This window comes from Phocoena sinus, chromosome 16, assembly GCF_008692025.1.
Source record: "Phocoena sinus isolate mPhoSin1 chromosome 16, mPhoSin1.pri, whole genome shotgun sequence".
Taxonomy (NCBI): domain Eukaryota; kingdom Metazoa; phylum Chordata; class Mammalia; order Artiodactyla; family Phocoenidae; genus Phocoena; species Phocoena sinus.
The window spans coordinates 56,720,636-56,740,307 of NC_045778.1; the positions used below are offsets into that span (position 1 = coordinate 56,720,636).

At 38.5% G+C, this 19,672-nt stretch overlaps 1 protein-coding gene across 2 annotated transcripts in view; it reads right to left on the minus strand.

The window, feature by feature from the left end:
- The window catches only part of DNMBP (dynamin binding protein), a 110,970-nt gene that overhangs the window by 71,742 nt on the left and 19,556 nt on the right, over window positions 1–19,672 (minus strand). For both annotated transcript variants that reach the window (XM_032609029.1, XM_032609027.1), the window contains exons 2-3: window positions 5,034–5,188; window positions 3,394–3,516 (exon numbers count right to left, since the gene is read on the minus strand). In XM_032609029.1, the coding sequence (XP_032464920.1) occupies window positions 3,394–3,516; window positions 5,034–5,178 (268 nt within the window). In that variant the 5' untranslated portion in view covers window positions 5,179–5,188. The remainder of the gene's footprint in view (window positions 1–3,393; window positions 3,517–5,033; window positions 5,189–19,672) is intronic.

The window sequence follows — 19,672 nt, forward strand, 5'->3', positions numbered from 1 at the left end:
GTATAAAGTCCCTCACTGAAATCTACTGCCCAGGGACTCTGTACTCTATGCAGACCTACCACTCTTTACCTGGGTTTCCACACGAGCCATATCAGAACCTTAATCCTGATCTCTCACACACATGGCACCACAGATTTATGACACAAGTGCTTTAACTGATAATTATCATTTATCTATCTATTTATTTGTAAATAAGTTTATCAATTTAATTTTCATTGGTCTTTTCTGGGGGTTGAGAGGTGGCCTAGAAGCATGAGCTTATAGACAAGGGATAAGCATTCTGTGTTGTGTCAGGCAATTAAATATTTCATTGCTCTCACTAATTTTTTTTCTCTCCTCTTTCTCTGTCTTTTCCTTGTTGTTTTGTTTTTGTTTTTTGTTTTTTCTCTCTTTTCCCCCTCTTTATTTTCTAGGACAGCACCTACATTGATCTAAGAGACAAACTTGTTTCTGAATTTAAATATAACTCAAAATACAGGGAACAGACCAAAACAAATGGAAAGCTTCGGGAAAAGGAGAAAGGGTGACACCTGCTGGAAGAACCACTGGTGGTCTGGATTCGAAATAGAATCTCCCAGGGAAAATGTACATACACACAAAACTTCACATAATTATCAGGAAATAAGGTCCCCCGAAGCACATCCATGAACCCCAAGAATCCCAGGTTGAGAATAATAAAATAGGTAATCTTTATTGGGTGCTTACCCTCTGCCAGATGCGTTACATGTATAACCTCATTTAATCCTCACAACTACCCTGATGTATGTATTATTATTTGCAGACAAGGAAACTGACGCCAAGAGAACTTAAGTAATTAGTACAGAATCACAGTTATTGAGTTGTGAAATTGGATTTAAATCTAGGGCCATCAGAATTCTTATCCCCTAAACTATACTGCCTGCCCTAAATACATATATATTTTTAATAATATAATTTTATAGTTAAAATATATAATTTTTTCTCTTATAACTCTCAATATTTCTGAAAGATAAGTAAATAACAACTAAAGGCAGCATGGTAAAACAAAACAGATCTCAAACATTATCCCACATGCTCTTAAAGGTTTCCAAATCCCTCCTGACATATATTAAATCACAGAAGAGGAGAAGCTTCACTGCTACACTGAAGGACCAAAGGAAAGGCAAAGAAACAGGGAACTGGATTAATAGTACTAGAGGACAGGGATAAAGGAATGTATATACTCATGAGCGGAGACACTGATCTAATGGAAAAAGCAGAAGGGCCATTTTCAGTCTAAGAAGTAGAAGGGCCATTCCAAGCAGTAGACTTAGATTCAAGTCATAAACTGTATATAGTATAAAACAATACTTTCATTTTTTTTAGTGATTTTGTTTCTAACTAGTAAAATATGTTACATATATAGAAAACAAGAGGAATTAAAATCATTTGTGTCTCAAGCTAAACTTCCCAGAAAAAGACAAATTGTATAGATACACCTACTTTCCCCATCCTCAGAGGCTATTATGTTCAAATCGGAAGACATACAGAGCTAAAATATGTGAACAGCATAGAAGGAAAGAGAGCTGAATAGTCAATGTGTTTACTGGCAGCACAGTATCACAGAAGACAAAACCACTAATAATTAGTACATCTCTTTCTACTCTCTCTTTTCCTATGTATCCCCCCTTGCCCTGCATCCTCTTCTTTTGAGCTCTGCTTATGTTTTTCAGCTCCACAGCCTTAACTTGTTAAAAGATAGTCAAGATAAGATCTACAGACTCCAGGACCCAGCCTGACCTTGAGTCAGTCTTGGTAGAGGTGACTTGTGGCTGAAAGGTCCACACCAGGGTTTTCCTGAGAATCTCAGGTGGCTCTGGGATTCCTGAGGTGGATTTTAACCTCAAATCAAGTTCAGAACATATCAGTCCAGTCTTCCCAGGAGAGGCATTCAGCAGAAAATCTGTTTAGTACCTAAGACTTGACTATGCAAGATATATTATGAAGCAAAAAAACTAATTCCAGAAGCCACTTCCTCAAATTCCTCAAATGTTGTAGACACACTGTATATTCCCACATAGTACATTGTTATACACAGTATTTGCTCCAGGAACCAGGTGTAGGAAAAAACAATGCCAGGCCACCCACATCCTCTGCACAGCTCTGGTGGAAGCCACTGTGCCTTTGCTTCCACCAGACCCTCTGAATGGTCTGATGTGGACTCAGCCCTCCTATGGGAGAGCTGTGAGTAGGGACAGACGAGGCTCCCTCCTATAACATCTTCATCTATTTCTGTCTGTCTTCCCAACGCGGATTAGCAAAAAAGCACACAGAACAGAGGTAGAGGCTTAGTGTAAAGTGAAGGCAAGAAACTCTGAAAGCTGATTTTGAGGATTAAGGTCAAAGCTCAATATTCCTTTCTTCTCACTGACTAAGGGTTAGGGACTTTGCTAGGTCTCTCTCCCCACCTCTGCACTCTGCCATATGTGTACACAGTTTAAGAAATTAAGCCTATCCCTTTAGTGCCATACTCAAAAGAGTGACAACAGTAATAACATACCTAATAAATTACACAATTTTGATGACTGTTGTGAGTCATCATAAAACTGCACTGATCATAAGCTTCAGTTTGTGGAACACTACTGGCTTCTGTGCTTAGGCAGAAGTGTATGGACTTAATCAAGTACATGTGCCGAAACGGTTTAGTCACTCTTTAGACGTTCATATGTCTATCAGAGTGTAAGAAGTGAGAAATACTTGGAATATCGCTGAGACATGGCTATGACCATCCGTTTTAAACCACTTCCCTTTAAACTGGTTCTGATGAGAACTTTAATAACATTACCTAATAGTTAAATAGCAATGGGGCTGTTTTGCATCTCTCTCTTAATTTGCATACCATAATTCCTGCTCTACTATTATGCATTAATAAATAGTATGTTGTTAGCAAAGTCATATCAATTTTTACGGGAAAAAAAGATAACTGTAGTCTGAAGTGTAGCTACAACCTGGGGCAGTAGAAAGAGAATACTGGACTTACAAATAATCAGGTGATGTAACTTCACATTCTGAGGCCAAAACTTCTCAACTGCAGGTAACATTCTTTGAATCTCATTCGCATTATTATTATCACTTTTTTTAATGGTAAGTGGAGGAAGTCATTATTTTTTAAATGCAGTTAATAATACCCACTTTGCTACCTGCCAGGTCTGTGCTGAGAATGAAATGAGAATGTATTTGTGAGAAAAAAATGCTGTGGAAATTATGAAATGCTACTCAAATATAAGGCATTATTATTGTCAGCACTATCTTGGTATTACTGAAGACTCTCTAGAGGTTAGTCACATAAAAATTCAAAAAAAAGATCTAGTTGTCAAAATGGACTGACTCCACCAATCTTATTTTAAACAGTCTACTCTTGGATGATCAACTTACCTCGATGGAGGGAAAGGCTGTTCAATTCTAGGGATGTAAATTCACAGATACAGACAAACAGTCTCTCGCCCTCTTTTAGACTGGGAATGGTAACAACTTCCACAAAACTGCTGGGGAACTGTCCTGAAAATAAAAGCAAACATTTCCAATATTAAAATTCCTTTTTTCTGTCTGTGTACCAGGACAAAAAACTTTTTTCTGAGCCCATTTATAAACCCTGAATTGAAAACTCACTGAGTACTCATCACTGGAGAATATAGTATAGAAAACATGCAGTGCACAAAATCAGGTGCATGCAGAACAGAGAGTGCAATTCAATTCAATGAGCATTTACTGGGTGTCACTCTGTCAAAGGCACACTGCAGAGGGGAAAATGAGTAAGACAGTCTTGGCCCTGAAAGATCTTAAAATTTGATTCAGACATAAAATCTAATTCAGACATAAACAATAATTCAGTTTGAAATCCAGTGTCACATCCTAGGTACACAAATTGCTATGGAAGTTCAGAGAAGGTAGGAAATGGGTCAGGAAGAAAATGAAAATTTTTATGAAAAAGACTAGAGTTGAATCTGAAGACTGGCAGGGTTTTAACAAGTAATAATAGACAAACAGGGCCTGTCAGTTGGAACACATTGGAAAGTTTAGTTGATTCCACCTTCTAACTATCTCTTGCATCTGTTCACTTATCTCCAGATTCACCACCTCGGTCCAAGCCATCAGCACCTCTCACCTGGATTACTGCATCCACTTCCCATCCCACCTCCCTGTCTTTGGCTTTGCCCTTTCCTACCATTCTTCAATCTGCAGCATCAAGCCTTCTAAAAGACAAATCTGATTGTGCTTAAAGCACGTTTACAGTATCCTGTTTCCACAACTCCTTTCCATGGCATGCGCTGTCCTCCATGATCTAGCTTCCGCTCATCTCCCCATGCCATCTCCCCCTGCTCAACCATTCACACTCCATATGCCAGACTGAACTTTCTCAGTCCTTCCATGTTCTTTCTCTCTCATTCCAGGGCCTCTGAATAAGCAATTCTCTCTGCCTACCCTCTTTGCCTTGCTAACTCCTACTCACCATTTTTATCTCAGCTGAGATGTCACTTCTACTGGGAAATAATCTATCACCTCCCAAATGTGGCTTAAGTAATAATAAGAGTCTGTTCTAAGGATTGTATGATATACTCCAGCCCAGACTTCCATAAATATATATAAGTTAAAGATTGGATTTAACATAGATGCATAGTGTGGGGGAAAACCTTCCAGCCTTCCCTTGGCAAATTCATAAAAGAAACTGGTGCTAACATGTTTTCAAGAATAGAAAAAAGGAAGCCAGGTGCATGGAAAGTGGGAGTTAAGTGCATCTAGGGTAGAGGGCAGATTTAATAAATTTAGGACACCCACGAATCTAGGAGGGCAGCTGGTACCTAACCATGTCAACCTTTTAAAGGAACCAGTAAGGAGAGATGCAGTGATAACAGACATTCTCTCCTTGCTGGTAGAAACCACAGTAAACACACACAGAAAACACAAAAGGATCTGAAGTGTATTTATTGGGCTTCCCCTTAAACCTTTATTTTTAATATGGAAAGAAGGGAGGGTCTGTGGTCTATTTTGTACGTGAGGAATTATGAACCTCTTACCTGTCACATCCTCTTTCTTTCCTAGAAGCCAAAATTCATCCACCACTGCCAACACCTCAATAACATCTCCCACAAAGAGCGGCAGTTCTTCTGATACGCTAGGGCAGAAGTCAAAGATGGCTCGAACCACTGAGCCAGCCTCCATCTTTTATAACCTGGAAAGAAAGGTCAATAGAAATGGGAAAGCATAAGTATTTAAGACACTGTAATATACATTGGTATCTTGAGAATTATCATTAAGATATAAAGTATCTTATTAATAATAAATTATTACTAAGATATAAAGTATATATAAGACTACTTATAATGAAGTCAAAGCTAAGCAAATAAGAAGTTTGTACTTTTAAAAAATCAAAATACTGTCTCATTTCTTTAAAAACAATAATTTCCTCATATGTTTTCATTTAATTCTCCAAGTCATTCTGGAATTGAAAAAAAAAGTGACTTATAGCTATGTGGAATAGAAAACATGCAACTTGGAAATGCAGACTTTCCAATATGCTTTAAGAAGGCAATATGGAAATTAACATTTTTAAGGTACCAGGCAAGAGGGTACTCTTAAAATATGGTATTTAAAAAGTAGGGATTTTAAATATGGCATTTCATCTATTCCCCATAACTATCTTTTTTGCTTATCTTTTTCCCTTTGTATTTCCACATGTATTTTATTTTTTCTTCAAGTTTTATTGAGATATAATTGGCATACAACTCTGCCTAAGTTTAAGGTACAAAGCATAATGATGTGACTTACATACAACATGAAGTGATGATCACAATAAGTGTAGTGAATGTCCATCATCTCATACAGATACAAAATGAAAGAAAAAGAAAAAAATGTATTTTTCCTTATGACGATGGCTCTTAGGATTTACTCTCTTAACAACTTTCATACATAACACATAGCTGTGTTAATTATATTGATCATGTTGTACATGATATCCCTAGTACTTATTTACCTTATAACTGGGAGTTTATACCTTTTGACTGTCTTTGACCAATTCCCACCCCTCCGCCCGCCCAGCCTCTGGTCCCCACAAATCTGATCTTTTTTTCCATGAGTTTATTTTTGAAGTATAGTTGACCTACAACACTGTCAGTTCCTGTTACACAACTTAGCGATTCAATATTTCTATGCATTTCAAAATGATCACCACGATAAGTCTAGTCATATGTCACCATACAAAGATATTAGTTATTAACTATATTCCCCACGCTATACCATGACTCATTTATTTTACAACTGGAGGTTACTTCTTAAACTCTCTCACCTATTTCTTTCCTCCCCTCACCCCCCTTCCTTCTGGAAACCACCTGTTTGTTCTTTGAATCTATGACTTTTTTTGTTTTATGTTTGTTTTTTAGATTCCACATATAAGTGAAAACATACAGTATTTGTCTTCCTCTGACTTATTCATTTAGCAGAATACCCTCTAGGTCCATCCATGTTATTGAAAATGACAAGATTGCATTCTTTTTTATGAATAATATTCCATTGGCATGGAATATTCCATTCCATCTTCTTCATCCATTCATCTATTAATGGGCACTAAGCTTGCTTCCATAGCTTTTGTAAATAATGCTGCAATGAACACAGGCGTACATATATCTTTCTGAATTAGCTTTCTTCAGATAAATACCCAGGAGTGGAGTTGCTGGATCATACAGTAGTCCGATTTTTAATTTTTTGAGGAAACTCCATACTGTTTTCCATAGTGTTTGTACCAATTTACATTCCCACCAACACTGCATAAGGTTTCCCTTTTCTCCACATCCTCGCCCACACTTGTTATTCATTATCTTTAACAGCCAATCTGACAGGTGTGAGATGACATCTCATTGTAGTTTTTCTTTGCATTTCCTTCATGTGCCTGTTGGCCACCTGTATGCCTTCTTTGGAAAAATGTCTAGATCCTCTGCCTGTTTTTTAATTGGGTTGCTTGTTTTTTTGATGTTGAGTTGGATGTATCATTTGCAAATATCTTCTCCCATTCAGTACGTGGCGTTTTCGTTTTGCTGATAGTTTCCTTTGCTGTACAAAAGCTTTTTTTTAATATAAATTTATTTTATTTTTGGCTGCATTGGGTCTTGTTGCTGTGCATGGGCTTTCTCTAGTTGCAGCGAGTGGAGGCTGCTCTTTGCTGCAGTGCACGGGCTTCTCAGTGCAGTGGCTTCTCTTGTTGCAGAGCATGGGCTCTAGGCGTGCGGGCTTCAGTAGCTGTGGCACACAGGCTCAGTAGTTGTGGCTCGTGGGCTCTAGAGCGCAGGCTCAGTCGTTGTGGCGCACAGGCTTAGTTGCTCCACGGCATGTAGGATCCTCCTGGACCAGGGCTCGAACCCGTGTCCCCTGCATTGGCAGATGGACTCTCAACCACTGGGGGAAGTGACTGAGAGCTTTTTAATTTGGTGTAGTCCCTCCCCACAGCTATCTTAAAGATGAGGGTACTGAGGCTCAGCAAGTTAGAATATTTGTTCAAGATCACAGAGCTTACAGCAGCAGGGCCAGGATTCAGACTGAGTGCATTCCGGCCTCTACCTACTGAGACTGTGCCTGTAAAAAAACCGATTTGACCTGAAGAACAGCAGCAGGACCATACCTCAGTGGCCCAGATTTAAAATGCATTGAAAAAGACAAATCCATAAGAAGAATAAGAAAGGGCTATGTAGATGGCGCCTCCAGACAAGCTTTAGTACACTATACCAGATCAAGAATGTGTTTTCGGTTCAAGGACGCCTACGGCCCAAACTTGCATACTATCTTATGGTGTCTGTGCTGTAATAAGACAATGTGTCTGTTACTTTGTGTCAAGAGAGCCTAAGGACATGTTAAGCAATAGAAAGGGAGGCAATAAATAGAGGGCATTGCCATCAGCCATGATTACCTCACACTTCTCCAAGGTCTTTTGTAAGGAGTGGCAGAAGATCCCCAGAGTATCCAGGTCCCAAGCCTGTTTTTCTTTATTTGCCTCAAGTATCATTTGGTGTTGGCAGAGATGAGGATTCTAACTTTCATCTCACATATAACAATAAACAACATCAGAAAGCACTAAGTGCCTAATTACAAAAAAGGATAGTTATAGCTCTAAGTTGACAGTCTACAAATGATGTGGACAAACATTTAGGCACATAAGAAACTGTTCAGTCCATTAATGTGAAGGGCCTATAAGATTTTAATGGCACATGCAACACACATATTACATATTTAATTTGAACTGTTGAGTAAAAAGAGCTTATCTTTGAGTTACTGAAACTTTTTTTCCTATAATGAGATGATTTGGGTACACAATGGAGAAGAGAAGTAGCTAGTACCATTCCCCACATCCTCTCCCACCACATATTTTCTTTAAGTATTAAAAAAATATAGAATTAAAATCACACACTGAGGAGGCAGCATAATGTGAATGCAAAGTACAAGGCTCCTTGAGTCAGAGAAATCAAGGTTCAAATCTCAGCTCCACTAGTTATTAGCTTTTTCACCTTGGATATATTACTTAAACTCTTTGGGCTTCAGCTTCCTTTTTCAGAAAAATGGAGATAATCATACTTTCAAAATAATCAAGAGGATGATAATGATAAAAATAATTATACTAATGCCTAACACTTATTGAGCACTTACTATGTGCCATGCATTGTACTATGAATTCCCTCACTGAGTTCTCACAACAACCTTATTGTATATAATTGATTCCCATTTTGCTAGTGAGGATACAAGGTCAGAGAGCCTATATAACCTGTCCAGGTCACAAAGTCAGTCAGACATGGAATAGGAACCCAGATCTGCCTGTCTCCAAAGCCTTAACCAGTATGCTAATAGTGTGAAAGGACCTAAGCCAGCACCTAGGTGCTCAATAAATGTTAGCAGTTATTACTAAACATCATTCCCATAATGAGCTACAAGGTCAAATGTGTACCACCAATACAGCATCACCAGAATGTGATATTTCAAGTATATAAACTCTACAGAATTTACCATTTCAACACGTCAAAACGTGGTTAACTTTGACCATGTTTTTAAAATAGGCACATTATATACACCCTTGCCTTCTTCAGTAGAAGAAAAGACACTGAACATGAACTTAGTAAGTTCATTATTAAGACCATACCTTACTGTACTCTGCTGTAATACAAAATACCAGTACTATGTAACTTTTAGGTCTTTCTCTTTTAATGTCAGCTTTCCCTTTGCTATCACTTTATTTCCTCTGTCAACTTTTCTACCTCTTTCTAGATTGTTGTTTATAATCTGTTAGGGGGTTGGAGGACCACACACACCCCACCAAAATTATTTAAAGTTTCCAGATAAATAAAAAGTAAACATGCGCCAAATGAGAGGCTAACAAACTCTTCTGCAGTGGTAAAGTACATGTGGTAGTGCTAAAGTCCTTCAACAGTTATTTTTTGTGTGCTCTGAGGCCCCTTTCTTATTTTCTGGCTGTCTTCCAGACAGCTGAAGTTGCCAGATGTCAAATTTCCACATAAGGGTGGTGCCATAAATATTTGTTCCCTAAAACAAACAATATTTTTCAAAACCCTTAGCCATCTATAAGTTATTAAAACAATTCCTCAAGGTTGAGCCAAGTAGATATTATTTTCCTTCTACTACTATATTTTCTCAAATTCCATCTCACTGTCAGACTAAATATATACCTCATTATCTAAAGTATCAAGTAAAGAATTAGCATAAGCCCCACAGGATAACTTAGAGACCTACCCTGTTACATGGAGGAGTAACCTTTGTTATTTTAAAGAGTTAAAGCTTCTCCCTGAGAACCTTCCTGCTTTACCAGAATATGACTCAGAAGCAGAGGAGGGTCTGGCTCAATAAATACTTTTACTGACTGACCTCCCACCCTATTGGAAGGAGTGTGTAATCACTGAGGAATACACATCCTGGAAGGGTGATGAAATCAGAGCCTGGCTAAACTACATGATTTGTGGGTGAGACCAGAGAGGAGATCTTTATGTCCTCTGTTTTATGTGGAATATCGTGAATTTCATGTCTTCCCTGTATACACTATAAAAAGCAACAATTATTGTTTTTGTCTGGGCCATTTTAGAAGCCTGGACTGGGAATTCCCTGGCAGTCCAGTGGTTAGGAGTCAGTGCTTTCACTGCCGTGATCCGGGTTCAATCCCTGGTCAGGGAACTAAGATCCTGCAAGCCACACAGTGCAGCCAAAACAAAAAACCAAAAAAAAAAAAAGAAAAAACAAAACAAAACAAAAAAATACCCCAGAACATATGTTTTGAAACTCAGTCATAACTAGCTTATATATGAACTGTTCCACCAACTTCAGATGGAAGTAAAAAGAACTACATTGGAAATCAGAAAGCAGATGGCCTTGAGAGAAAGCAGAGGAAATAAATGCCTGTATGGCACAAAGTCTGGGACATCAGAAAGTTTGCTATGAAAACAACGCTTCTTCTCTTGCTGGTGAATGCCAGCCCTTCCACCTTTGCAGAGTCACTGCATTTGAGGTGTAAAGATCCTTCATTCTTCAAACGCTTACAGGACGTAAAACTCTATGAGGGAGGAGATTTTTGTCTGTTTTGTTCACTGGTCTGGAGTAATGCTCAATGAGTAATTGTTGGTGAGCAAATGATTTATTGAACTTTAGGAAAATACACGGAACTGTTCATATCAAAATCTCTACTTCCACTTACCTGAAACTAAAGTAACCATCTCTCCTCCACAGTTTTACCTTCCAGCTTCAGTAACAGTGTCATATAAATCTTTCAGATCAAACATTAAAATCTTGTACTTCTTCATCCTCTACAGACCACAGACAGTAGGCTCAGCTCTCTGGCAAAGAGCTAAACCAGAACCAGGGTTCAGGTCTGTTTGACTCCAATGTCCATGTTCTTTTTACTATAAATGTTACTTCTCTTAAATCTCACTGGTTCTTCCTCCAAAATCTCTAGATTTCCTTTTTCCTCTCCTTAGTCCTCCGATATTGTATTATGAAAATCTTCAAACAGCCAAGTTGAAAGAATTTTACACCCACCACCTAGAGTCTACCATTAACAGGTTACTGCAGCCACTTTATCACATACTATCTCTCTCTCTATCCATTTATCAGTCCATGTTATTTTTTGATGCATTTCAAATATATTTTATCTTTGATGCATTTCAAAATAAAGCACAGACATTTCCCCCAGTACTTCAGCATATGTCTTAACTAGAGTTTATTATTTGTTTACAGTTTGTCTGTTTTCTTTTTGGGAAGTACCATTTTCCTCTCTTCTTGGCTAAAGATACAATTCTTTTCTCCCTACTCATCTGTCAGTGAACCTGGTTAATCTTTTAAATTGTCAATCTTTACATATTACACAGTTGCTAAGAATTTACAAGGTTTTCCTACTCTCTATAATTCATGCACATATTCAACAAATATTAATCAAGCCAAACAGAGTCAATTAAATTCCCACGCAGACTAAAAATTTGGCTCTGCTGGGTAGACTAATCATTGGATGACCCTTTAACCCCATATTCTTTAAATATTTATTCTCTAATTCTGTTGGTGACTGACAGGAGCATTTAAACTCTCCTCTATTGTCCTAAGCAACTCAACTCCTATCCCAAGGTATCCACCCTACACAGGACAAAATAAGACCCTGCAGATAACCTGACCACTCTCTTAGAAGGAGATACTCAGGCTTATCTTTCAATGAGGGAGAGATCTAAAGAGCAGACAACTGTTTGGTTTTTCGTTTTTGTTTTTTTTTTTTTGCTGTGTTTGGTCTTTATTGCTGCTTGCGGGCTTTCTCTAGTTGCAGCAAGCAGGGGCTACTCTTCTTTGCGGTGTGTGGGCTTCTCATTGCAGTGGCTTCTCTTGCTGCAGAGCATGTGCTCTAGGTGCACAGGCTTCAGTAGCTGTGGCTCATGGGCTCTAGAGCGCAGGCTCAGTAGTTGTGGCGTGTGGACTTAGTTGCTCGGCAGCATGTGGGGTCTTCCTGGACCAGGAATCGAATCCGTGTCCCCTGCATTGGCAGGCGGATTCTTTTTTTTTTTTTTTAACATCTTTATTGGAGTATAACTGCTTTACATTGGTGTGTTAGTTTCTGCTTTATAACAAAGTGAATCAGCTATACATATACATATATCCCCATTATCTCTTCCCCTTTGCCTCTCCCTCCCTCCCACCCTCCCTATCCCACCCCTCTAGGTGGTCACAAAGCACCAAGCTGATCTCCCTGTGCTATGCGGCTGCTTCCCACTAGCTAGCGGTTCTACATTTGGTAGTGTATATATGTCCATGCCACTCTCTCACTTTGCCCCAGCTTTCCTTTCCCCCTCCCCATGTCCTCAAGTCCATTCTCTACGTCTGCGTCTTTATTCCTGTCCTGCCCCTAGGTTCTTCATGACCGTTTTTTTTTTTTTAGATTCCACATATATGTGTTAGCATACGGTATTTGTTTTTCTCTTTCTGACTTACTTCACTCTGTATGACAGACTCTAGGTCCAACCACCTCACTACAAATAACTCAATTTCGTTTCTTTTTATGGCTGAGTAATATTCCATTGTATATATGTGCCACATCTTCTTTATCCATTCATCTGCTGATGGACAGTTAGGTTGCTTCCATGTCCTGCCTATTGTAAATAGAGCTGCAGTGAACACTGTGGTACATGACTCTTTTTTTTTTTTTTTTTTTACATGACTCTTTTTGAATTACGGTGTTCTCAGGGTATATGCCCAGTAGTGGGATTGCTGGGTCATATGGTAGTTCTATTTTTAGTTTTTTAAGGAACCTCCATACTGTTCTCCATAGTGGCTGTATCAATTTACATTCCCACCAGCAGTGCAAGAGGGTTCCCTTTTCTCCACACCCTCTCCAGCATTTATTGTTTCTAGATTTTTTGATGATGGCCATTCTGATTGGTGTGAGGTGATATCTCATTGCAGTTTTGATTTGCATTTCTCTAATGATTAATGATGTTGAGCATTCTTTCATGTGTTTGTTAGCAATCTGTATATCTTCTTTGAAGAAATGTCTATTTAGGTCTTTTGCCTATTTTTGGATTGGGTTGTTTGTTTTTTTGATATTGAGCTGCATGAGCTGCTTGTAAGTTTTGGAGATTAATCTTTTGTCAGTTGCTTCATTTGCCAATATTTTCTCCCATTCTGAGGGTTGTCTTTTCGTCTTGTTTATGGTTTCCTTTGCTATGCAAAAACTTTTAAGTTTCATTAGGTCCCATTTGTTTATTTTTGTTTTTATTTCCATTTCTCTAGGAGGTGGGTCAGAAAGGATCTTGCTGTGATTTATGTCATGGAGTGTTCAGCAGGCAGATTCTTAATCACTGCACCACCAGGGAAGTCCCCTGATTCTTAAATCTGCAGTGATTTTTTTTTTTTTAGTGCCGCAAGGATACTTTAACACTTTCTATGGACTGAAGACCTTGGCAGCTACCTTTTAATCCATTTTTGCTCCCCTGATGTACCAAGGAATACTCAAGATGATATGAGATAAGCTGTAGTTCCTGCCCCCAAGAAGCTTAGCTTAGTCCCCACCATTTCCCCAAAATATGTTCTGAGGACACTTATCATATTGCACCCAAATACAAGAGCTCTATGGTCATTATAAACCTGGGAAAGGCTATAAGCCATATTTCTCTCTTGGAGGGGCATAAAAAATAAAGACTGAGTCAATCCAGGCAAGAATCACTTTTTAATCCAGCTTTCCTAAATTTTCTGGCAAAGCACACTTTTTTCAGGTCAACCTTCAAATTTTTAAAATTGTTTCTCACCCCACTTATTCATAAATAGTCCTTGTGCAGTCCTAGCCAATCAAAATGCTCTCTGCTCCCATAAAGCACTTTCTGTCCAGAACTTGTTCTTTCTTTACATGCTGTTTCTTTTTTCCATGGGGGGTTCCACTGTCTGTCCACACATTTAAACTCTCCCCACTCTCTACTGCTTCCAGATGATGCCCTTCTCTCTTGCTCAAGCCCACCTCCACCTTTCATGTCTCAGCTCCCTTGCTCTTATTCACCTTGTAGATTTGTGAGACATCAGACTGGACATGTAAAAGTTACAGCCATGAGAGAGAATGTATTAATGAAAACATACTCAGAAATTGGGCTTCCCTGGTGGCGCAGTGGTTGAGAATCTGCCTGCTGGTGCAGGGGACACGGCTTCGAGCCCTGGTCTGGGAGGATCCCACATGCTGCAGAGCAACTGGGCCTGTGAGCCACAACTGCTGAGCCTGCGCATCTGGAGCCCGTGCTCCACAACAAGAGAGCCTGTGATAGTGAGAGGCCCGTGCACCGCGATGAAGAGTGGCCCCCGCTTGCCACAACTAGAGAAAGCCCTTGTACAGAAACGAAGACCCAACACAGCAAAAATAAATAATAAATTAATAAACTCCTACCCCCAACATCTTAAAAAAAAAGAAAACATACTCAGAAATAAAAATAACACTTAAAAAAGTATATCATGCAACCCAAGTGTCCATCAAAAGATGAATAGGTAAACAAAATGTGGCATATACATACAATGGAATATTATTCCGCCTTAAAAAGGAAGGGCATTCTGACACATACCACAACATGGATGAACCTTGAGCATATTATGCTAAGTCACAAAAAGACAAAAACTGTGTGATTTCACTTATATGATGTATCAAGAGTAGTAAAACCCATAGAAACAGAAAGTAGAAGGGTGGTTACCAGGGGATGATGGAAAGGAAAATGGGTACAGAGTTTCAGTTTGTGACAATGGAAAAGTTCTGAAGATGGATGGTGGTGATTGGTTGCACAAAAATGTGAATGTACTTAATGCCACAGAACTGTACACGTAAAAATGGTAAATTCTATGTTATATATATATATATTTACCAAAAGAAAAAAGATTTAAAAATCTATGTCATAAAATGTGAGAGAATGTGAAAGAAGGCCTGGTAAACTTCAATAATTTTTGATAAGAAACATATCTGCAAGTCTGGACAGACTTTACTAAAAAAATCTCCTGAGATAACAAACTAAACTTTTCCCCTGATAGACACAGATATCAAACCTGGGATAGACTGAGAACACTGAACAATAAGCCAGTGCTGGGTGCCTTCCATTTCCCCTTCCAGGTCTGTCCTCCACCCTTCTGCTCTGCTCTGTGCTCCACAAGGCTGACCCCCAAGAACTGCATCAAGGCGCTCTTTTACCTCTGGCTTCCAGTTGGGTTCAGCCAATGGGTGGCACCAGGAGGAGATCTGAAGGCAGAGGGATGGTGAGGTTGGGTATTTTATTCCCATGTGTCCCTCCCTGCTGGGCTGTGGGTTGGCTATATTGTTCTACTAAAGGCCATAGCCACCATCAGAAAACCCCCTCAAAACAGCTCTTTCTCTTGGGTTAGGTAACCACCCGGTTTCTTGCCCCTGAGGTCTGGGTGGCTCACCTGTTATCCCTGGGGTACAGTACAATTCTCTGTTATTTTCCCTAAACCTGTCCATTCCATTCTAAGTGGGACCTCCTCAAATTATCCAATTTGAGTGTGCCTTCTATATTCTGCTGAGCCCTTGACAAATACATGCCCAAAAGGATTTTCTGAATTTATGAGAACTATGCATAAAAAAAGAGACAGGGCTTCCCTGGTGGTGCAGTGGTTGAGAGTCCGCCTGCCGATGCAGGGGACGCGGGTTCATGCCCCAGTCCAGGAAGATCCCACATACCACGGAGCGGCTGGGCCCGTGAGCCATGGCTGCTGAGCCTGCGCGTCCGAAGCCTGTGCTCCGCAACGGGAAAGGCCACAACAGTGAGAGAGGCCCGCGTACCAAAAAAAAAAAAAAAAAAAAAAAAAGACAGAAAATATAGGAAACTATATAAAGTTAGTTTCCTAAATCTACCATTCTAAATCTAGGTGAGAGATAAGAGGTAGATATATAAATTTTGAAAGCTTAAAACATGTTTAGAAAAATATTGATGCCTGGGGTCCTGTGCACCCACCCTTCAAAAAAATCTCCACTTTTTTGACAGATTTGGTGCACCGGACCCAGACTCTAAATTGTTTTGAAATTCTGAGCAACCTATTTTACTACTAGGAAAGTAGGACACAATGTGTGAGAGCTTTGAAAATTTACTATATTCTTTCAAATAGCACTGATGACACCTTGCACATTCTTCCTAATATTGCCCAATTCATAGTATAAGTCTAAATTCTGGACTTTCAGAAGAAAATTTCTGAAGGAGTTTCTTTAACTAAAAGACAGTTTCTCCTTTCTTGTTTGCTCCTACAAAGTGGGTGTGCTGGAGCAACACAGGTACATCTTTGTCAACCTGAGAAGAGATGCAAGAGGGTCCTCTTCGTAGGGACTCTCCAATATAGGTTCCTTCAAAGGAATATGCTTTCACGAGCATCTGGAAATTTCCTCATGTCTTGAAACTGAACTCTCCATAAAACATTTTGGGGAATGGAAATCCATTTTAAAAATTTCAAGTCCAAGCAATGAAAAGTAATATTTAACTTCAAAAGCAATTGCACAGTTCTCTTATTCTTGGCAATATAGGACTAAAAAGAATGAGCTCTTTCCTCTGGGTGAAAGGATAAGAGGTGTCAGAAAATGAAGTCTAAATCTGTTTCCGGAAGGAAATGAGAGAAGCTAGGAAAACATCATTTCCTCCTCTGGTTTATGTCACTAGAGTTCATTTTGGACAGAAGGTCAGCAGTCACTGCCAGGTGATTACTCAGAAAACTAGCAACAGATGAAGAGGAAAAGTAGAACCCATCTTGATCATGGTGGCCCCCATGAAGCTGAGCAGCATGGCCTGGGCTAGCTGTCCTCCAACAAGTATCTTCTTCCAACCCACTGTGCTCTCCTGATGACAGCAGCACTGACTCGCATGTACTTTGCTAAACAGGTTATGGAATGTTGGACTGTAAGAAAAAATAAAAAGCCTGTTCTGACTTAGGTGGGATGATTGTACATGAGAAATGAGGGTAGAAAAGGAATCTGCTATTGTAAACTGTCTTACAGTTTATATTATATTTTGCTTATTTCAAACTTGTCTCAAGTTGGAAGGCAACAACCTCAGCAAGGGAACAGGACATAGATCAGAGTTTCTGCCAATCATGGAAGGGCCCTTCAGTCCTCTTCAGGATTTAAACGGAACACCTCTCATCTAAAACAACTAATTTTTTTTTTTTTTTTTTTTTACAAAAGACAATTCAAATTAAGAAAGCTTCAGGACTGACTCTTATGGGATAGCTGTTTCAACTAACTTGAAGGATTCCACCCTCCCTCTCTCTCCCCCACATTAAGCTGATATTTTTCTCCCTTTTTAGTTATTTTTTCAATTGCTTATATATCTCTACATCAATTTTGTCTTTTTTGGCAAATTGCACTGGTGGAGGAAGGTCCCAAGACTAATATTTTAGGACTACCAAATTTGAGGACATTTACATTAAAGAAACATTTTCAAATGGGTCAACCTAAGAGTTCCTTAAGTACTTGCTCAGGTTCCCATTTCTTAAATCCTGCATGAATCTCAATTATGAAATTTAAGCATCACTGACTCCTAAGTAAATACATTGGACATGTCTGAGCTAAGGAGCTTTATTAAAATTAGCAGCTGTGATACGTTTTGTATACAATAAATGCCCAGATAATACAACTGACAGCAACTGCAGAAGTGCAGATTAACTTGAAACTATAAAGTGAAACTTCAGGGTGAAGCTGCAGTTAACAAGGAACAAAACAAACATGTGATAACAGGCAGTTTTTAGGACAGTTTCCAGGAGATGCCAAGAACATTTATTAACCCAAGCTATGAGGATTAATAGTACAGAGATCTGCAAGGTAAGCATCTTTTTTCTTTTCCTTATCTCTTTCAAGCACAGGCTAGTTTTTTGGCTAAAGAAGATTAAAAAGACAAGGAGTTTCTCTACCCTTCAGGTTTTTTACAGTATAAAATATTCTTGATATTTTGTAAGAAAGAATCAGAAAAGGAATTTAGAAAACTAAAGGTTCTGAGAAAGAAAAATAGAGAGGAAATAAACTGTGCAGTTGGAGTTAAAAATAATTGAGACCATTCTCAGGGTGAGTGATTCTAGATCATTCTATGCAGTACCAACTTCCAAAAACCGTGGAAGAGAGGGACCATCAGCTTTATACAAATAAGTAAAAACTAACACTTCTAGTTATAGAAACTAGAGTCACTATACTTGAAAGGGAAATGTATATATGGATCTTCTGGTAATTTCTATCCAAGATGAACCAGAGGGTTATGCCAAGACACAGCAAACTTGGTGAATGGTGGATTCCTTAGATGGTATCAATGAGGATTAAATGTCCTAAGTCAGGATGTTCAAACCTAAAATTCAACAATGGAAAGGTTCACTTGATTTAAAAGAGATCTCTCACAGGAAAGGAAGGGCAATGGTATGATATGTAAAGAAACTAATGTATCTACATGGAAACATGTGAATCTAGGAGTGAAACATTAGGAACTGTAGCTAGGATAAGAAAAAGGGAGAAACAAACAGGTGGGAGACTTATATTACAGGCTGCCATGAGAGATGAAGAACAAAGATGATATATTAATAATAAGATTACAAAATCGATACAGAAACTAACCAAAAGTAGTGTCTGGTAGTTGATATGAACTATAATACTAATTCCTTAACAAATAGCAAATACATACAAATCACAGTCCAATTAATTAGCTACATCCTAGAGATTTCAGAGTCCTTTGCTGGGCTATCTAGGCAGCTAGCATGTCAGATCACCATGATTCCCACCAAGAGGAATGAAGGAAATAGTTCAGGACTTTGCTCTAGTTCTGCATACTATTTTGTTTTGGCTTTTTTTCTCTAAACCATGAATAGGTGTTGAATTTTATCAAATGCTTTTTCTGCATCTACTGAGATGATCATTTTTCCCCTTCTATTCTGTCGATGTGGCAAATTACATTGATTTTCAAATACTAAGTCAACCTGCCATTTCTGGAATAAACCCTACTTGCTCGTGATGTATTACTCTTTTTATATAGTGCAAATTTACTTTGTTGAAGATTTTACACCTATGTTTCCCAAAGGATATTAGACTGTAATATTCTTTTAAGTGTCCTTGTCAGATTTGCCAATAAGGGTTAGGCTAGCCACATAAAGAACTGGAAAATGTTCCTTCATCTTCTAATTTCTGAAAAAGTCTGTGTAAGATTGGTATTATTTCATCCTTAAATATTTAATAGAATTTGTTACTGTAATAATCTGGGCCTGGAGAACTTCAAGGAAAGATTGTTCATTAAAAATTCAATAGCTTTATCACATATGGGGCTACCCAAATTTTTCATTTCTTCTTGTACTGATTTTGTTAAGTTGTATTTTTCCATGAAATTTGTCCATTTAACCCAAGCTGTCAAATTTGCTGCATGAAGTTGTTCAAAATATTCCTATATTAAGATTTTAATATCTGTATGATCCATAATGATATTGGAAATTTTGTTTCCTCTTTTTTTCTTAGTTGTGCTAGGGGTGTATCAATTTTGTTCATCTTTTCAAAGAACCAACTTTTGACTCTGCTAAATGTCTCTATTGTTTGTTTTCTAGTTCATTGATTTCTTCCTCTATTATTGTATCTTTGTTATTTCCCTCTTTCAACTTTAGGTTTACTCTGTTCTTCTCATTCCTGTGAAAACTTAGATAACAGATT